The sequence below is a fragment of the Anomaloglossus baeobatrachus genome, chromosome 2 (genome assembly GCF_048569485.1).
Source record: "Anomaloglossus baeobatrachus isolate aAnoBae1 chromosome 2, aAnoBae1.hap1, whole genome shotgun sequence".
In the NCBI taxonomy this organism is placed as follows: Eukaryota; Metazoa; Chordata; class Amphibia; order Anura; family Aromobatidae; genus Anomaloglossus; species Anomaloglossus baeobatrachus.
The window spans coordinates 288,346,582-288,367,242 of NC_134354.1; the positions used below are offsets into that span (position 1 = coordinate 288,346,582).

The window sequence follows — 20,661 nt, forward strand, 5'->3', positions numbered from 1 at the left end:
ATAAGATTTCTAGAGAAGCAAATCAGAATCTCCTCTTTACTGCAAAAGACCTTCAGGAAGATTTATCAGACTCTGCAGTTGTGGTACATTGTTCTACTGTTAATACAGTGCTGGCCAAAAATAATCTTCATTTATTTTGCTTGCAATGAAAAAACACAAAAGAGAGTGAAACAAAAATCAAATCATTGATCATTTCCCACAAAACTCCAAAAATGGGCCAGACAAAAGTATTGACACCCTTAGCCTAATACTTGGTTGCACAACCTTTAGCCAAAATAACTGCGAACAACCGCTTCCGGTAACCATCAATGAGTTTCTTACAATGCTCTCCTGGAATTTTAGACCATTCTTCTTTGGCAAACTGCTCCAGGTCCCTGAGATTTGAAGGGTGCCTTCTCCAAACTGCCATTTTGAGATCTCTCCACAGGTGTTCTATGGGATTCAGGTCTGGACTCATTGCTGGCCACCTTAGTAGTCTCCAGTGCTTTCTCTCAAACCATTTTCTAGTGCTTTTTGAAGTGTGTTTTGGGTCATTGTCCTTCTGGAAGACCCATGACCTCTGAGGAAGACCCAGCTTTCTCACACTGGGCCCTACATTATGCTCCAAAATTTGTTGGTAGTCTTCAGAGTTCATAATGCCATGCACACGATCAAGCAGTCCAATGCCAGAGGCAGCAAAGCAACCCCAAAATATCAGGGAACCTCCGCCATGTCTGATTGTAGGGACCGTGTTCTTTTCTTTGAATGCCTCTTTTTTTTCCCTGTAAACTCTATGTTGATGGCTTTTCCCAAAAAGCTCTACTTTTGTCTTATCTGACCAGAGAACATTCTTCCAAAACGTTTTAGGCTTTCTTAGGTAAGTTTTGGAAAACTCCAGCCTGGCTTTTTTATGTCTCGGGGTAAGAAGGGGGGTCTTCCTGGGTATCCTACCATACAGTCCCTTTTCATTCAGACGCCGACGGATAGTACGGGTTGACACTGTTGTACCCTCGGACTGCAGGGCAGCTTGAACTTGTTTGGATGTTAGTCGAGGTTCTTTATCCACCATCCGCACAATCTTGCGTTGAAATCTCTCGTCAATTTTTCTTTTCCTTCCACATTTAGGGAGGTTAGCCACAGTGCCATGGGCTTTAAACTTCTTGATGACACTGTGCACTGTAGACACAGGAACTTTCAGGTCTTTGGAGATGGACTTGTAGCCTTGAGATTGCTCATGCTTCCTCACAATTTGGATTCTCAAGTCCTCAGACAGTTCTTTGGTCTTCTTTCTTTTCTCCATGCTCAATGTGGTACACACAAGGACACAGGACAGAGGTTGAGTCAACTTTAATCCATGTCAACTGGCTGCAAGTGTGATTTAGTGATTGCCAACACTTTTTAGGTGCCACAGGTAAGTTACAGGTGCTGTTAATTACACAAATTAGAGAAGCATCACATGATTTTCAAACAGTGCCAATACTTTTGTCCACCCCCATTTTTATGTTTGGTGTGGAATTATATCCAATTTGGCTTTATGACATTTTTTAATTTTTTTTTCATTGAAGACAAATTAAATGAAGATAATAATACCAAAGAATTTGTGATTGCAATCATTTTTATGAATAAACTGAGTATTATCTGACAGAATTACAGGGGTGCCAATACTTTTGGCCAGCACTGTAGACACATGCACACATATGGCCTTCATGATACAGTCATCAGAGGAAATCATCTCCTGCATTCTCACCATAAAATTCAGCATCAAAAGTATGCAAAACGACATCTAAACAAGCCTGATGCATTTTAGATACAAGTCCTGTGGATCTATGAGGTTAAAAAAGAACTCTTTGGCCACAATGATCAAAGGTGTGTGTGGAGAGAAAAGGGCACAGAATTTCAGAAAAAGAACAACTTGCCCACCATTAAGCATGGAGGTAGATCAGTCATGCATTGGAGTTGTGTTGCAGCCAATTGCACAGGGAAAATTTCACAGCTAGAGTGATTTATTGAAAGTTCAATAAATTCTTGATGAAAACATAACACCATCTGTCAAAAAGCTGAAGTTGGGGGGGCGGGGCCTGACCGGGCATGAGAGAGGAAGCATAGAAGGAGAGCTCCTGGGGAGGCTGCAAACTACTGATTCCACTGGGCCCACAGGACTGAACTTACTAACTAAATAGAAACTGGACACCTCCCTGATCATATTACCTACCTCAAAGTGCGGAGCCATGACCGGAGGGATTAGCAGACGGCAGCGGGAAGCAGCAGCCACAGAGCGGGGAAAGTCCCAAAATGGCGTTGGCCAGCAAACAGTGAGTGCCAAGGCGGGAAGGAGTGTGGCAGTAAATGCGGCAGTGAAGCTGGCGGGATTTGCAAAGGCTCCTGGTGGTGGGGGAACCCCCTCCACTGGGGGGGCACTACAGAGCCCAGCAGGCTCGGGCAAACACAGGGCATCGCAAAGCCCAGTGGAGTTGAGCAGGCAGGAGGCACCTCAAGGCTCAGCAAGCCCATGCATCCCAGCAGACTCGGGCAAGTGTGGAGTATCGAAAAGCCCTGCAGCCTCGGGAAAATAAGGGGCACCACAAGGCCCAGCAGACCCGGGCAAGTGCAGGATAACAAAAAGCCCTGCATCCTTGGGCATCCTTGGGCAAACAAGGGTCACTACAAGGCCCAGCAGACTTGAGCAAGTACAAAGCACCACAAAGTCCGACAGGCTCAAGCAGTCACGGAGTACTACAAAGCCCAGCAGGTTCAAGCAGGCAAGAATCACTAATAAATCCGGGCCAGTATGCTGTGTTAATGGAGAAGGAGGGGGAGGAGGACAGTGAATCGGCTATGGAGGAAGTGATGTCCCCATTGCTGCAAAATGGTCAGGATCCTGCCACAACAGAGACACAGGTCATTATGGGTGATGTGAGCTTTCAGGGTGAGGAGCACACGCTGAAGGACATATTATCTGCTATTAAGCAATTTGGCACCACTCTAAATACCCAGACGGGACAATTCAGAGAGGAAATATCTCATATAAGTCAGGGCCTGCAAAAAGCATCTGACAGAATCGCAGCTTCAGAAGGAAGAATAAGTGACCAGAAAGGTGAGCAGTCATGAACAACAGCTGGCAGCCCTGATGTACAAAACTGACGACTTAGAGAACAGGCTTAGGGGTACTTTGCACACTACGACATCGCAAGCCGATGGTAGCGATGCCGAGCGCGATAGTCCCCGCCCCTGTCGCAGCTGCGATATCTTGTGATAGCTGCCATAGCGAACATTATCGCTACGGCAGCTTCACATACACTTACCTGCCCTGCGACGTCGCTCTGGCCGGCGAACCGCCTCCTTTCTAAGGGGGCAAGTCGTGCGGCGTCACAGCGACGTCACACGGCATGCGGCCAATAGAAGCAGGGGGGCGGAGATGAGTGGGACGTAAACATCCCGCCCACCTCCTTCCTTCCTCATTGCAGCCGGGACGCAGGTAAGGCGATGTTCCTCGCTCCTGCGGCTTCACACACAGCGATGTGTACTGCCGAAGGAACGAGGAACAACATCGTAACATCGGTCCTTCCGAAATTATGGAAATGACCGACGCTACACCGATCATACAATTTCGACGCTTTTGCACTCGTTAATCGTACTAAAAAGGATTCACATACTCCGATGTCGACAGCGACGCCGGATGTGATTCACTTTCGATTTGACCCCACCGACATTGCACCTGCGATGTCGTAGTGTGCAAAGTACCCCTTAGAGTGGCAGCACTAAACGAGATCTTTTTCTTTGAAAATCCGAAGGATGCCCTCCGGTGGCTGGATCTGAATGAGCAGCGACTCAAGCAATCTCTGCAACAATGAGGAGGAGGGAGAGGAGAAACCCTGGTGCTGCTGAATTAAATTACAACCTCTGCTACAAGGAGGAGAAATCCAGGGGATGTTTAATTTAGTTTTATGGAGATATAAAGGGAAAAGAGAGAAAAAGAGAAAAATCTCTTTCCACTTCTTCCTTTTTTTTTTTTTTTCTTCTCAAGGTCAAGTGCTACCGGTCAATAATCGGTAGATATTCACGGCTGCAGGATTGTTTCCTTTTGTTCTTCTTTAGAACCACTATGGCCCAGTAGTCACAGAATTTGGCTATGTCATTTTGAGGAGGCAGCGTCTCCGGGGGTGATCGCCTCTTTTTTTTTGTTGCACCCTCTTTTTTTTTTTTTTTTTAGAGTTTCATGCCAGGTTGCAGGATGAACTGGTGTCCTCTGTTCGGCTTCAATGTTTTTGAATGTGTTTTTTCGTTCGGGCTTTATGGGAAACTAAGAATGTATGATATTGCTAATGTCGTAGTTCTGTACATGATTCTGTCTGTTAGGGTTCTACGGGTATGGGACCAAGAGTGTACAGTCATGGCCAAAAGTTTTGAGAATGCTACAAATATTAATTTTTACAAAGTCTACTGCTTAAGTTTTTCTAATGGCAATTTGCATATACTCCAGAATGTCATAAAGAGTGATCAGCTTAACAGCAATTACTTGCAAAGTCAATATTGGCTAAGAAAATGAACTTTAACCCCCAAAACACATTTCAACATCATTGCATTCCTGCATTAAAAGGAGCAGCTAACATTGTTTCAGTGATTTGTTCCATTAACACAGGTGTGGGTGCTGATGAGGACAGGGCTGGCGATCAATCAGTCATGATTAAGTAAGAATGACACCACTGGACACTTTAAAAGGAGGCTGGTGCTTGGTATCATTGTTTCTCTTCAGTTAACCATGGTTATCGCTAAAGAAACACGTGCAGCCATCATTGCTCTGCACAAAAATGGCCTAACAGGGAAGAGTATCGCAGCTACAAAGGTTGCACCTCAGTCAACAATCTATCGCATCATCAAGAACTTCAAGGAGAGAGCTTCCATTGTTGCCAAAAAGGCTCCAGTGCGCCCAAGAAGGACCAGCAAACGCCAGGACCGTATCTTAAAACTGTTTAAGCTGTGGGATCGGACTACCAGCAGTGCCGAGCTAGCTCAGCAATTGCAGCAGGCTGGTGTGAGTGCTTCTGCACGCACTGTGAGGCGGAGACTCTTTGAGCAAGGCCTGGTTTCAAGGAGGGCAGCAAAGAAGCCACTTCTCTCCAGAAAAAAAAAACATCAGGGACCGACTGATATTCTGCAAAAGGTACAGGGAGTGGACTGCTGAGGACTGGGGTAAAGTCATTTTCTCAGATGAATCCCCTTTTTGATTGTTTGGGACATCTGGAAAACAGCTTATTAGGAGAAGAAGAGGCTTCCACCAGTCTTGTCTCATGCCAACTGTTAAGCATCCTGAAACAATTCATGTGTGGGGTTGCTTCTCAGCCAAGGGAATCGGCTCACTCACAGTCTTGCCTAAAAACACAGCCATGAATAAAGAATGGTACCAGAATGTCCTCCAAGAGCAACTTCTCCCAACTGTCCAAGAGCAGTTTGGCGCCCAACAATGCCTTTTCCAGCATGATGGAGCACCTTGCCATAAAGCAAAGGTGATCACTAAATGGCTCATGGAACAAAACATAGAGATTTTGGGTCCATGGCCTGGAAACTCCCCAGATCTTAATCCCATTGAGAACTTGTGGGCAATCATCAAGAGACGGGTGGACAAACAAAAACCAACAAATTCTGGCAAAATACAAGCATTGCTTATGCAAGAATGGACAGCTATCAGTCAGGATTTGGTCCAGAAGTTGATTGAGAGCATGCCAGGGAGAATTGCAGAGGTCCTGAAGAAGAAGAGTCAACACTGCAAATATTGACTTGCTGCATTAACTCATTCTAACTGTCAATATAACCTTTTGGTACTCATAATATGATTGCAATTATATTTCTGTATGTGATGTAAAGATCAGACAAACACAATTAAAAACCAGAGGGCAACAGATCATGTGAAAATATAATTTTGGTGTCATTCTCAAAACTTTTGGCCATGACTGTATGATGACATTGAGGGATTGTTGGGAATGCAAAATGTTTCTACTTGTTTGGTATGGCGGGGAAGGTTAATATCTTAACGTGGAATGTCCGTGGTCTGGGTGATCCCACAAAGAGGGTGGCAGTTATGGACTTTGTCAGGGATCATTTTCCTGCTATAGTCTGTCTACAGGACACCCACTTAGATAAGGAAAAAATAACATACCTGAATAGATCATGGATTAGCTATAGTTACCATTCTACTTTTTCATCTTACTCCAGGGGGGTCAGCTTATTGATACATAAAGCCATACCGTTTGAACCCATTGCATCAAAAGTAGACAAGGAGCGGAGGTTTCTTTGGGTCCAGTGTAAAATTCTGAGCAAAGAGTTGTTACTAATAGGGGTATACATCCCTCCACCCTACAATAACGAGGTCATAAAGATGGTGGCGGAGGCTATGCAGGAGAATTCGGATGTACAGGTGCTATGTATTGGGGATTTCAATAACACTATTCACCCATATTGGGACAAATTTAACAATGACCTGTCTCTGGCGACACTGCCCATTTCAAGTTTTGGTGAGACGCTAAAAGATCTGGCACTGACAGATGTGTGGAGGGTTGGACACCCTGGGATTCGCTAATTCTTCTGTTACTCTAAGTCACATGAAACCCTATCTAGAATTGACATGACACTGGGGTCTGCGGGAGTGTTGCCACTAGTGGAGTGGGTATCTTACCTACCTAGAGCCATCTCGGATCATTCGCCCATGGTGACCTGCCTCCGACTTCTCCCTGAGCCTGACCCGGCCCTTGACACCTGGTCCCTGAACCCTTTTTGGCTGCAAATTATTGAGGCTGACCCTATTGCTATTACCTTAAACCATTACTTTAAAGAAAATGTCCAGGAGGATATTTCTCAAAATGTTTTATGGGATGCCATGAAGGCTTGTTTGCGGGGGCATTAATACAGGGGATTAGCAGATCTAAGACCCGGTCAGCTAGAGTATTTCTTAGGGACAGGGTTCAGTCTACAGAACGTCAGTACATAGAATCGGCAACCACTCAGAATCTGTTGGAGTGGAAGGAGGCCCAGAAGTCATATGATATTCACCTCAGGAAAAAAGGCCAAGAATAGGTGGATGTTCTCACAGCACACATTTTTTGAAGAGGGGGAAAAGGCAGGGCATCTATTAGCTGTAATAGCTAGGGCACAGCAGGGAAATTCCTTTGTTGGGGCAGTAAGGGACTCCACGAGATCTGTGGTTAATGAGTCGGAGAGGATTTTGCAGGTTTTTACTGACTTTTAACAGCAATTATATACTTCCAAACTAAGCTTTAATGAGGACCAGATTGATTCATATCTTGAGGGTATACCTCTTCCTAGGCTCTCTGAGGCGGATCGGACCTACCTGAATGGCCCACTGCAATTGGAGGAACTGCAGCTGGCAGTGACTTCCATGTCTAATGGAAGTTCCCGGGATCGGATGGTCTTCCCATAGAAATATACAAAAAATTCGGGGATATCCTATTGCCGCAGCTTCCGGATACGTTCCGAGGGGCGGTTCAGACGGGGCTGCCTTCCTCCATCAATGCAGGAGGCCATCGTGGTGGTCATACTTAAACCAGGTAAGGACCCCTTACTTCCTGATTCATATACACCGAAATCTCTCCTTACCACAGATATCAAAATCATAGCCAAGGTATTGGTGTTGCCATCTAGATTAAACAAGGTGATTTCCTCTCTGATTCATTCTGACCAGTCCGGCTTTATCCCCTCTAGATCTACAGCGGTTAACATTAGGCGCCTTCACCTCAATTTACAACTTCCAGTAGATAATCCGGGGGGACAGAGTTATCTGCTCCCTAGACACAGCCAAAGCTTTCAATTCTATTGAATGGAACTTTTTGTGGGCAGTTCTTCATAAGTTTGGGCTGGGTGAGGACTTTATCTCCTGGGTAAAATTATTATACGGCGGGCCCACTGCCAGAATTCGTGTTAATGGCAGGCTTACCCCAACATTTAATTTGGCTAGGGGCACTCGCCAGGGGTGTCCTCTCTCACCTCTTCTGTTTGCAATGGCTATAGAGCCCATGGCTGAGATTCTGCTCCGACATCCAAATATAACGGGCTTTAGAAGAGGGGATCGAGAGGAAAAAGTGGCTCTATATGCGGATGATACTCTCCTCTTCCTGTTAGATGCAATGGTCTCATTACCATTCGCCATGGAGTTGATTCAGCAGTTTGGAAGTTATTCTGGGCTAGCTATAAATTGGAGGAAGTATGTGCTACTCCCTGTAGAAAACTTGAATAATATCCCTAGATAGAGACTGCAGATCTCCTCGCAATTTAAATACTTGGGAATTAACGTTATCGCCAGAGTGAATGATTATACTAAACTCAATCTGACCCCAATTCTTAAAATATTTAAGGATAAAGTTGACATATGGACCCAGCTACCTCTGTCGGTGGTCGGACGGGCGAACCTGGTGAAAATGATTTGGATTCCCCAGCTGCTGTACGTCCTCCATAATTCTCCACACTGGATACTCCAGAGATATTTCTATGAAGTTAATTCACTTTTTAGGGAGCTGATTTGGGGACGACATAGTCCAAGAATTAAATTAGAAATGCTACAGAGAAATAAATGCAAAGGAAGACTCTCAGTGGCGAATCCATGGGTGTACTTTGCAATGCAACATATCCGAGGGTGGGATGATCCGGGGGGGGGGACCCGCAAAGAGTCTTATTGCAGCAACATTTCAAATCATCTAGTCTTTACGAGGTCCTGGAATCAGGTAGATTTCACTCGTCCCTGGAAACTACACCTACCCTTATGTTGATACATAAGTTATGGGATAAAATTAAAGATATGCAGGACATGAAGGGACCTTCGCAGTTTACCTCTGTCTGGGATACCCCATGGCTGCCCAACCTAAATAAGCCAGAGGTGTTTGGAGGCTGGAGGGGGAGAGGGTTGGTCAGACTCACACAGCTACTGGACGGGGATAGCTTTAAAAAGTTCTCCAAGTTACAATTGGAGTTTGGGTTTTTGAATGGCGAGTTCTATAAATACCTTCAATTAAGACATGCATACCGTGCTGAAGTCAGTATAGCCGGCCATGCGATCCAATGCAATAGAATAATTCAGAGAATAGCTTTCTCAAGTGGTTCATCTGGTTTAATATCTGTATTGTATGGTGAAGTACTGGACAGGTTATTAATGCATCATTCACCAAACTCTAAAGGGAGATGGGAACAGGAGTTGGGTCCTATTGAGGACAATCAGTGGGTGGAAATATTGGAAAGAATACCCTATCTGTCTCTGGGGGAAGCCCACAGATTGTCTCAGCTGTATGTGATTCATCGAGTCTATCGTACCCCAAAATTTTTGTTTGACATAGGTGCCACACCGGACTCCACTTGTCCACAATGTGGGGCGGACTCAGCGTTCATGCTCCACATGTTGTGGTCTTGCCCTAGTTTGGAGGTGTTTTGGAGAGGCATGACTTCAACCATTAATAGAGTGTATACCATAGATCTGAGCCTCACCCCCTTTGTATGCATCCTGGGTTATATTGAAGACCTGAAGATGGAGGATGAGGGTAAAGTGGCGGTTGCCTGTATGTTATATATGACAAGGAAATTAATAGCACAATATTGGATTTCAATAAATGAGAAAATCAGCTCACTGAGTTGCTGTAATCCGCTGTATATGTGGATCCGCGCACGGAAGGCTAGGCTGCCAGTCTCATATTCAGGATGAAAAAAAGTCCAGCGCAGTCCTCAATTTGCAATTAAATTTTTTTGTTTCTTTTATTTGATAAATCCGTTAAAAATAAGTGGTGTACAAAGCGGTCAGCTAGAAAAGTATAGGGGACATAGAGAGGAACCCCACAGAACTACGCGTTTCGACACATAGTCTTAATCATGTTTCAGATCAAGTTCCAACCACATCAGAGTTTGTTAACAAGATCAATTGGATGGTAAACCTGGAGAAGGGAATATATTTAAAACGGAATTGTATGGCCACATTTGAAAAGATCTGGGCCCCGTGGATAGACGACTCCGGTCTGGCATCTAGGGACTTATTTAGGTTCCGATTGGGCTTGTTTTAAGCCATGGTATAAATAATTGAAATGTTGTATGGATGCGGGAACTGTAACTTCCTTCTATGAACTCATTGCTTGCTTTTATCTAACTTTTGGCATACATGATGTTAGCCGGGATGAGAATGTTGATGATTCTGGTCCTCTTGTATACCCTTGGACATTGTATTTTCTAAAGAGAACTGCGACATCTATTCATCATACGTGGTGAACAGTCAAATACGTGATTTTTTTATTTTCTTTCCACTTGGGGGGAGGGAAGGATGGGGATTTTGGGGTTATGTTGACCCCGATTTTGTCTGATTTATGTATTGTATAAAATCTTTAATAAAAACATTTTGGTTTAAAAAAAAAAAAAAGCTGAAGTTGGAAAGAGTATGGTTTCTGCAAATGGATAACGATCCTAAACATATATCAAAATCCACAATAGATTACCTCAGAAGGCACAAGCTGCAGTTTTACAATGGCCCTCACAGTCCCCTGATCGGAACACAATTGAAAATCTGTGGCTAGACCTCAGAAGAGCAGTGCATGCAAGATGAGCCACGAATGTGACAGAACTGGAAGACTTTTCCAGGGATGAATGGATGAAAATCCCTCAAACAAGAATTGAAAAACCCCTGAATATCTACAAAAAGCATTTACAAGCTATGATATTTGCCAAAGGCGGTGCTACTAGGCATTAACCATGTGGGGGTGCCAAACTTTTGCATCAGCCCATTGTTCTTTTTTGTTAATTTTAAAATGTGCAAGATGAAAATAAAAACAAATGGTCTAAATTACAAACTAAATGTGTCATCTTTAACTTTATGCCTTTTAGATACCATTTCATCTTCAACTTGCTTTAACTGTTCACAATAACAGTAATTTTGGCTAGGGTGTCCAAAGTTTTGCATGCCACTGTATATATATTTTCATACTAAAATTTGCTCTTTACATCAATGTGAAACCAGTTTAAGCCTCTTGCTTACTTAAGCTGGGTTCACACATAGCGACAGCGACAACGACGTCGCTGTTACGTCACCATTTTCTGTGACGTAACAGCGACCTTGTAAGTCGCTGTTATGATCGCTGCTTAGCTGTCAAACACAGCGACGCAGCAGCAATCATAACGTCGCTACATGTGCAGAGAGCAGGGAGCCGCGCACACCGCTTAGCGCTGGCTCCCTGCTCTCCTAGCTACAGTACACATCGGGTTAATTACCCGATGTGTACTGCAGCTACATATGCAGAGAGCAGGGAGCCGCGCACACTGCTTAGCGCTGGCTCCCTGTACTCCTAGCTACAGTACACATCGGGTTAATTAACCCGATGTGTACTGCAGCTACATGTGCAGAAAGCAGGAGCCAGCACTAGCAGCGAGAGCGGTGGAGGCTGGTAACGAAGTTAAATATCGGGTAACCACCTTGGTTACCCGATGTTTAGCCTGGTTACAGCTTACCGCAGCTGCCAGATGCCGGCTCCTGCTCCCTGCTCGCTTCATTTCGTCGCTCTCTCGCTGTCACACACAGCGATCTGTGCGTCACAGCGGGAGAGCAACAATAAAAAAAGGAACCAGGGCTGTGTGTAACGAGCAGCGATCTCACAGCAGGGGTCAGATCGCTGCTCAGTGTCACACACAGCGAGATCGCTAATGAGGTCACTGCTGCGTCACAAAACCCGTGACTCAGCAGCGATCTCGCTGTGTGTGAAACACCCCTAAAGCTATTGACTTTCCACTTCATAGAAGCACATAGATAAAGTACAATTTGAGCGAGTTCAAAGGAGGGCAACAAATGTGATAAATCCAAAGAGTTGACTGCAACACAAAAAAAATTATTACAAAATTAGAATATTAAATATATTCAGACTTTAGACTTTTAAAAATAAATCAGATCATAGGCTAGTTTCTAAAATTAATTCACATACCAGAACAGACCATAAATTACATTCAGAATCCAAGCCCTTAAAAGCCATCAGACCAGACTAGATATCAAGTTGGACCTTAGACCACTCACCACCATGTAGCTGAAATTCAAAATTGGACATGTAAATAACTACTGCAGGCGGCTCACTTACCCCACTCCACATGTAGAGACAGAGACCCTGATTCCAGCAATGTGTCACTTACTGAGATGTTTGCTGTCATTTTGATAAAATGAATGTTTTCTCTGCTGCAGATCTAGCAGTTACACAGAGCTCAAGAATATGCTGGACTACCTGCAGCACACCAAGCAGTCCTCTAATGATAATCTACTGCTAATTAAACTGTTATTTTCTCAAAATTACGCAAAGCAGCCCAGTAAGTGAAATACCGCTGGAAGCAGGGTTTCTGCGCCTACATTATGCTGCTATCAAATTAGCTGGCATAATCCTGGTGACAAATTCCCTTTAAATGTTAAGTACTTGTGAAATGTAAAGGAAATTATAAATGGTTTTCTAAATGATTTAAAAATGTAAATCTGAAATTTATGATATACATTTGTCTTTAGCACTTCTGAGTCAATACATTGTATGACCAAAAACCGAATCAAATTTAATAAGGTAGATTATCAAATCAAAAAACTTGCATTACCTTAAAAACAGTAGTATTTATTAACACATATGCCACAAACAAAGTACACACATAAACATTTTTTGTGTTGAGAAGAAAGGTGGGAATTATTGTCATCTAACTCTCACCCTTCCTATCATACAGGGGTCGGCGTCCTAAATATTCGTGACGCCCCCGTTCCGCGTCAACTCGAGTCCTGTGCTGACCCTCCACTCACTCTATATAGATCCCGTGCTCCTAGATAAAAGTGGGTAAGGTGAAACACCCAAAATAGAGCCCACAGGGATAGTGTGTGCCAGTCCGTCAGTATGTGTCTTTTTTTTAAATTATAATTTTTATTGATTTTCAAAAGCAAGCAAATCATTACATAGAGCAAATAATATTAATAATATCAACAATATTATCAGCAAAATGACAAGAAAGTCGTATATCGCTCCTTTTACAATTCAGTACTACAACATCTAATCAATGTTCACAGTGTTCACAGTAAGACTCAGAACCATTAATACCTCACGGAAACCCTTATAACTAACTATATGAATGAATTTGCAACCATCCTGTTAAACTCTCCTACTCCCCCCAAACTCCCCTCTACTCAAACCCACTCTCACCTAGTCACTTTCAACTCCCACATCCAATCCTCAAAGTGTACCACCTAATTTCTCAGAGTGATACCACGCCATCTCCTTAAATGGTGACATTAAGCGTTCTATTTCCTCCGAATTGAAGTAGGTTATAATAAACTCCCTCCACTTTTTGAAGTGACTACCCAATCGTCCCGACTTCCTTCCAGCATCAAGGCTCTCTAACTCCATCAGCCGTTTTATGTGGATTATTACGTCTTTGAAAGATGGTACTTTTGACTCCAACCAATATTTCAGTATCATCCTCTTTGTTGCAAAGTATGTGTCTTTTTATGTCTATGGGGCAGGGTCTGACTCAGTCGACTACCAGTAATATCAACAATCAGTGATGACTTATGCTGTATTATTTTCCAGGATGCACCCTACGCGTTTCGCCCTCCCGTTAATAATTGGGGCTCATCAGGGGTATAACAACATGGATCCCTGACATTTGAATCACAGCTTCAAAACCTAGAACAAAAGATAATGTATAGGCCACTGTTACCAAGTTTGGAGGTCTACAAACCGGTCATAACACTTGTATTATAGTATACTGACCATTTTTGTTAAAGAAATCAAGAAACTCGTAATACTTGGGTCCCTCCTCCAGGATCATAGCTAAATCATCCAGTGTATCTGGGAATTAATGAAAGTGGACTGATTTAGATTTAAAAAAAACACACATAAATTGATCTATCAGGACCAATTGGTGTACATGTATACCTGATGCAGGCAGCAAATATATGCGCCTAAAATTTGTATACTTAGCCACTGGTCCGGGCTAATCAGCATCAGCAAGTTGACTATGCATCAACAAATTCTTTCCACTGAGAGTATAGCCTTAAAAATAAACATTTGATATGAACACATTGTCCAAATTCAATCAATAAATTCTGCCTGTAAATATAAATATAACAGACCACCCCAATTACAGTATTAGTGTACGCTATAACAAGAGTCAAATCTTGTTTTGCAACCATTATGCCATTAAATATCACATGAATACAAATATTTCATACAGCTTGTCCCAACAATCCAGCACATACCTATATTATATCCTGATCCTGAAATGCCAAATTTCACAGACGAAAATAACTCCTCTGTAATACCAAAATCATATCCAACATCACTCATGTGATTCCATTGCACAAGCTTAGGTCACCAAAATACAAATCAATATATGTCAATCTCCCATAACATACCTGGTTATTCATTGTGGTGCTTCCCCAAAAATTTTTAAGTGTGTACTTTGTGGCATATGTGTTAATAAATACTACTGTTTTTAAGTCAATACATTGTATGACCATCTTTCAATTCAATTAGTGCTGTAAGTCTTTTGAGGTATGTCTCACCCAACTTTGCACAATAGTTTTAGCTCATTGGGACTGGATGGAGGCGTCTGTGAACAGGACTTTTCAAGTCTTGTCAAGGATTATCAATAGGATGTAGGCCTGGACTTTGACTGGGCCATTCACAGATGATTGTTCTATACTCTAAAGGGTGCTTTACACGCTGCGACATCTCTAACGATATATCGTCGGGGTCACGTAGTTAGTGACGCATATCCGGTGCTATTAGCGACATCGCAGCATGTGACACCAAGAAGCGATGATCAACGAGCGCAAAAACGTGAAAAATCGTTGCTCGTTGACACGTCGCTCCTTTTCCAAATATCTGCTGCAGGTACGATATTGTTTGTCGTTCCTGCGGCTGCACACATCGCTATGTGTGACGCCGCAGGAACGACGAACATCTCCTTACCTGTGTCCACCGGCAATGCGGAAGGAAGGGGGTGGGCGCCATGTTCCGGTCGCTCATCTCCGCCCCACCTCTACAATTGGATGGCTGCCGTGTGACGTCGCTGTGACACGGCACAAACCACCCCCTTAGAAAGGAGGCGGATTGCCGGCCAGAGCGACATCGCAGGGAAGGTAAGTCCATGTGACGAGTGTTAGCAATGTTGTGCGCCATGGGCAGCGATTTGCCCGTGACGCACAACTGACGGGGGTGGGTACGCCCGCTAGCAATATCGGTATCGATATCGCAGCATGTAAAGTACCCTTAAACCCTTCTATTGTAGCTCTGGCAGAATGTTTAGGGTCCGTGTCTTGCTGGAAGCTGAACCTCTGCCCCAGTCTCAAGTCTTTTGCAGACTATAACAGGTTTTCTCCAGGATTGTCCTGTATTTAGCTTCATCCATCTTTCCTTCAACTCTGACCAGCTTTCCTGTCACTGTTAATAAGAAGCATCTCTACCGCATGATGCTGCCATCACCAAGTTTGATGAGGGTATGGTGTTTTGTGCATTGGGGGATGTGCTTCATTAGTTTTCCATTACACATAGGGTTTTGCATGTAGCCCAAGAAGTTCTACTTTGATCTCATCTGACCAGAGCATCTTCTTCCACATGGTAGTTGTCTGGTCTAGTTGTCCCGGTACCCATTCTGCTGCTTCTAAGTTAAACAGTTGTTGTGTGGCAGTAGATCTGTTTCAGAGTGCCAGAATTACTTTGTGCACTGTGAGTCAGGCAGTGTGAATTGCACTGTGTTGTGATGTGCGGACACTGAGGATTGTGAAATGTACTTTGCTGCCATCTACTCGTCAATGTATGCGTATGAAAGTTAGGTGTTCATTCTCCTCACAACAAGCTGCCATGAAAATGGCTGGGAGGAGTCTCCCACCTCAGTGCTGACATAATCAGTAAACTGGTTCAAACAGGTCTAGTCAGGAGACAGAGAAGAAGCTCCCAGAATCTCTAACCCAGTCTATGCTGAGGGGACAGGACATCATTTTCTTCATATAATCCCCTCCACAGAGGAGTGAAGCTTCATACAGCCAGGAGAGATAAAGGTGAACATGAGCTCTTCTGCATACTGGTTTCTTGTGTGCGTCCAGCAAGAACCAGTGTATTGTGACTTCTATGCCACAAACTCTGTCTGCCGTACCCCCTGCAATACAGAATTGTTCCAAAACCGTGAGTAGCTTGATACCACTATTGTGTCACCATGGGGAGCCAAGCCATGAAGGTCCCGCCATCAGGGAAGCATTAACTGGACTGTGCATTATATTACCTCCTACAGTAAGTGAGGAGAACTGTACTGCAGATGCCCTGAGAGGCTCAAACTTGCTTGTTTCATGAGGAGAAAAACTTTAATTCATAGACAAAATTCTAAGTGTATCGTATACAGTGAACTGCTGCCTCTTTACCTTTAAGAGAGAAACTGTAAGCCTGTTTTCTCCTTCAGTAAACTGTTAATGCAAGATCTTCCTTGTGTCTGGCTGCTTACAACTGCAGAAACATCACTGGTGCTCCAACACTTGCACCCAGACACCACCTCCATATGAGTGCCCCCAGGGAGGTCCTATACCATATACATAAGTGTCACCTCACTATTGACAATTGTTGTGGACACGAGGGAAGCGCTTAGGGGTCCAGCGACACACTTCAATTACCGTGACAGTACCATCTGATACCAGTGGAACTACATATCCCATATCTGGCACCTCACCCATGGGTCACCACAGTTGTGTCTTCTACATGGCTTTTTGCAAGCTGGAAATGGAACTTCGAATGGCATTTTTTTAAAAATGTCCATCTTCTTGCCATTCTTCCATAAAGGCCAGATTTGTGGAGTATACAACTAGTAGTCGTCTTGTGAACAGATTCTCCCACCTCAGCTGTAGATATCTGCAACTCCTCCATAGTGACCATGGACCTCTTGGCTGCTTCAATTAGTGCCCTCCTTGCTCGGGATGTGAGTTTAGTTGGATGGTCTTGTTTTGGTAGGTTTGCAGTTGCAGCTATTTCTTATAACCTAACCCTGGTTTACTCTTCTACACAACTTTGTCCCTGACCTGTCTAGTGGTTTCCTTGATTTTTATGATCCAGTTTGATCTCTAATGTTCTCAAATAAACCCCTGAACAGCTGTAGTTGTACTGAGAATAAATTACAAACAGGTAAACTCAAATAACTATTTAGGTGACTTTGGAGGCAATTGGTAACTCAGGAATTTATTTGAGGGCTTTACACCTAATGGGGCTAAATACAAATCCAAGTAATAATTTTCAGATTTATATTTTTTAAATATTTAGAAAACCATGTATCAATTCTTTTACATTTCACAAATATTTGCTACTTTGTGTTGGTATATCACATAAAATCCCAATAAGATACATTTAAGTTTGTGGATGTAAAGTTAAAAAAAAGTGGAAAAGTTTAACCCCTTCACCCTCAGGTGATTTTCAGTTTTCCGTTTTTGTTTTTTTCCTCCCCTTCTTCCAAGAGTCATAACATTTTTATTTTTCAGTCAGTATAGCCATATAACAGTTTATTTTTTTGCAGAACAAGTTGTACTTTTAAATGACACCATTCATTCTGCCACATATTGTACTGAAAAACAGGGAAAAAATTGCAAGTGCGGTGAAATTGCAAAAAAAAGTGCAATTCCATAATTATTTGTTTTTATTTAAATTGTTCACTATATGGTAAAACTGACCAAGTATTATCATTCCTCAAGTCAGTATGAGTTTTTAGACACCAAACATGTATAGTTTTACATTTACCTAAGTGGTGAAAAAAAATTCAGAAGTTTGTCAGAAAAATTGTACTTTTGGCGTCATTTTACGATACCCGTAGTGTTCTGATTTTTCAAGATCTGGGGTTCAGTGATGGTTTATTTTTTGCGGCTTGAGCTGATATTTTTAATTGTACCATTTTTTGGGTAGATGCGATGTTTTGATCACCTGTTATTGCATTTTAATGCATTGTTGCAGCAGACAAAAAAAAGTAATGCAGACAGTTTGGGGGTTTTTTTCTCACTATGCCCTTTATTGATCAGATAAATTGATTTTATATTTTGACAGATCAGGTATTTCTGAAAGCAGCAATACCAAAGATTTGTATTTTTTATTATTGTTTTATTTTCAATATGGCAAAAGGGGGGAGTTGGACTTTCAGGTTTTTTGTATTTTTTTTCATATTTTTAAAAACTTTTTTTAATTTTTTTTTATTGATTTTACTATTTCCCTTAGGCTGCTTTCACCCTACGTTTTTTTAACATGCGTCATGAACGTTTTTTTGCTGCAAAAGAGGATCCTGCTTTTACAGCAAAAAAACGCATGCAAACGCATGTATTATTTTGCAGGATCCTGTCACTTTAAGTTTATGGGCGGGCATTGGAGTCATGTGATCGGGAGTGAGGGGAACTGAACGTGAAAGACTGGTAGCCGGCTTCTGACAGCTGTGGAGTCTCGTAAACAAGGTAAACATCGGATAATTTGCTTGGATACCCGATATTTACATTAGTTGCGTGCGTCTGCAGCTGCTAGGAGCCGGTTCCCTGCACACGTAACCAAGATAAACATCGGGTAACTAAGACCACATAATATGTGTGTATGCGTGCAGAGATAAATCTTTGGCAGATCTGTGGTTGCAGTGAAATCATGGACATATTGTTCCATTTGTACACAGCCACAAACCTGGCACTGATTGTCCACAATTTCACTGCAACCACAGATCTGCCGCAGATTTATCTCTGTGTGTAAAGTGGCCTTTACACAATGTCCCCTTTATAATAAAAGAGTGAGGAACTCTGTCCAATTTGAAAGATGATCTGCTTTTTCAGTAAAAATATTAATCTTATTCATGGGTTCTGAATGTTTGTCATGAGTGTGTCCCATTCTGGGGAATCCTCTGGCGAGTTTGGGACAATGCCTTAGTGTTTGCAGGTCTACAGCTTGTATTTGGGTGAATCTACTTTCTTTTAGTGCTGCATGGGTTATGGACTCTCTCCTATCTGGCTGTCCTTGGTAGCCTTAATCTCAGGTGCAGCTCTTTTGGGACCACTTCCCTTCACTATAGCAAGTCATGTGTCTTACCTTAAAATGCCGGTTATTGATTCTCATTTCTGTGCTGTCCACTTTGGAAGGAACCTGTCTGTGGAAGAAGCTGAGGAGTCATGACTATTGCAGCTGTGGTGTTTAGCTGCATTGGAGGAGCTTGGAATGTTTTCCCTTTTGTGTCCATTTTCCCTATATCTGTTCCCTTACCTTGTGTTATATCATTGCAGTGGTGAGACGTGTTCTTACCAACCTTCTCACTAGCCAAGGTGAGTTCAAGACAAGCAAGGGCCTAAGCATGCTATGCTAATGGGGAAGGACCTCTATAGGGATGTTAGGGAGCATAGGGTACAGACTCAGGTGAGTTGCAGAAGGTGCCCCCCCTCTTTCTAATAACCAAGGCCTTCTTTCTATAGCATTCCTGTCATTCCCCTTGTGTCACGCTGCATGCTGGATATCCTTACGCTTTGGCAAAACATTGGTATTGCACTTTACTATAATTAAGTTAATCTAAACTAAAGCTGCATACCAATATGGCTGCAGTTCCTGCTGCTAGTTTTGTTGAAATTGTCATCACATTAAAATAGAAATTAAATTGAATAGAAAAATTCCAATCTCTAAAAAAAAAATAATAATAATGACTAAGAATCAACTACTTTAATAAGAATCACTAGTATTTGGTTTTCTTTTCATTTATAGCCTGATTGTAGTAACTGCATTTTCAATCTCAGTAAAAACGGAAATCTACATACATTCTCATATACTACCCTTTTGTTTCTAGGTGAGCTGACCTTAGAAGAGTTTATCGGTGGAATAGAAAAGGATTCGGAGCTTTTGGAAATAATTTCAAAAAGTTTTGACCTCTCAAATGTATTGAAAATCATTCAGAATGGAAGACGGAGAAGTATTCCATAAATGGAGGGTCATAAACTTGGGATCTCTGCATAACTGTCTTACATATGAGGATGTCTTTCTTTCTGCGGATCTATGCATTTATCATTCAGGGATTCTTTTTTTGTTAGGATGGAGGTTACTAAAACTGAATGAGGAAAACAGCAAATGAGGAACAAACTGTATGCTTTGTGCACTTTCCAGATATTGCCTTGAAGGAATATTTATATTATGTAACATAAAACCGTACCAGTCTGTACTAGACCAAAAAAAAAGTAATCTCTCAGGGACTCGTTGATTTAAATCCAGTTTAAATGACTTTAGAGGAGATTGACTTCTATCTGGATTAGACAAGAATAGAGGAGACATTGTCTGACCTTTCAATGTAACTAACCACTACTTAAATTAGCTATACAACATCTCTGCTCAACTTTCAGACTCAAAGGTTATTTTAAAAGGTCCAGATGATTCTCACATAACCTTAAAGTGTTAATAAAAATCCTTTGAAATACCGGAAGAAGCCTAAGCTCATTTGACACATTTAGCATCAATTTAAAAGGAATATTGCGGAGTATCATTGATGTAAGTGAATACACACAAGTGTTCACTGTATATGCTTATATGTTTCTATAGTTAAAATAAAGTAAAGGTTTACATTTTTGGAAAATGTAGAATGAATAAAAGGGATACAGGGCAAGTCGGTTGCATACATTTTGGTTTTCAATACTATTGTTTTAGGGACACAATTTGTACTTTT

At 42.4% G+C, this 20,661-nt stretch overlaps 1 protein-coding gene across 1 annotated transcript in view; it reads left to right on the top strand.

Moving 5' to 3' along the window:
- Positions 1-19,928, top strand: part of GUCA1C (guanylate cyclase activator 1C) — a 243,505-nt gene extending 223,577 nt beyond the window's left edge. The window contains exon 4 of the mRNA XM_075333828.1: positions 19,795-19,928. Within this exon, the coding sequence (XP_075189943.1) occupies positions 19,795-19,928 (134 nt within the window). The remainder of the gene's footprint in view (positions 1-19,794) is intronic.
- The last annotated feature ends 733 nt before the right edge of the window (positions 19,929-20,661 follow it).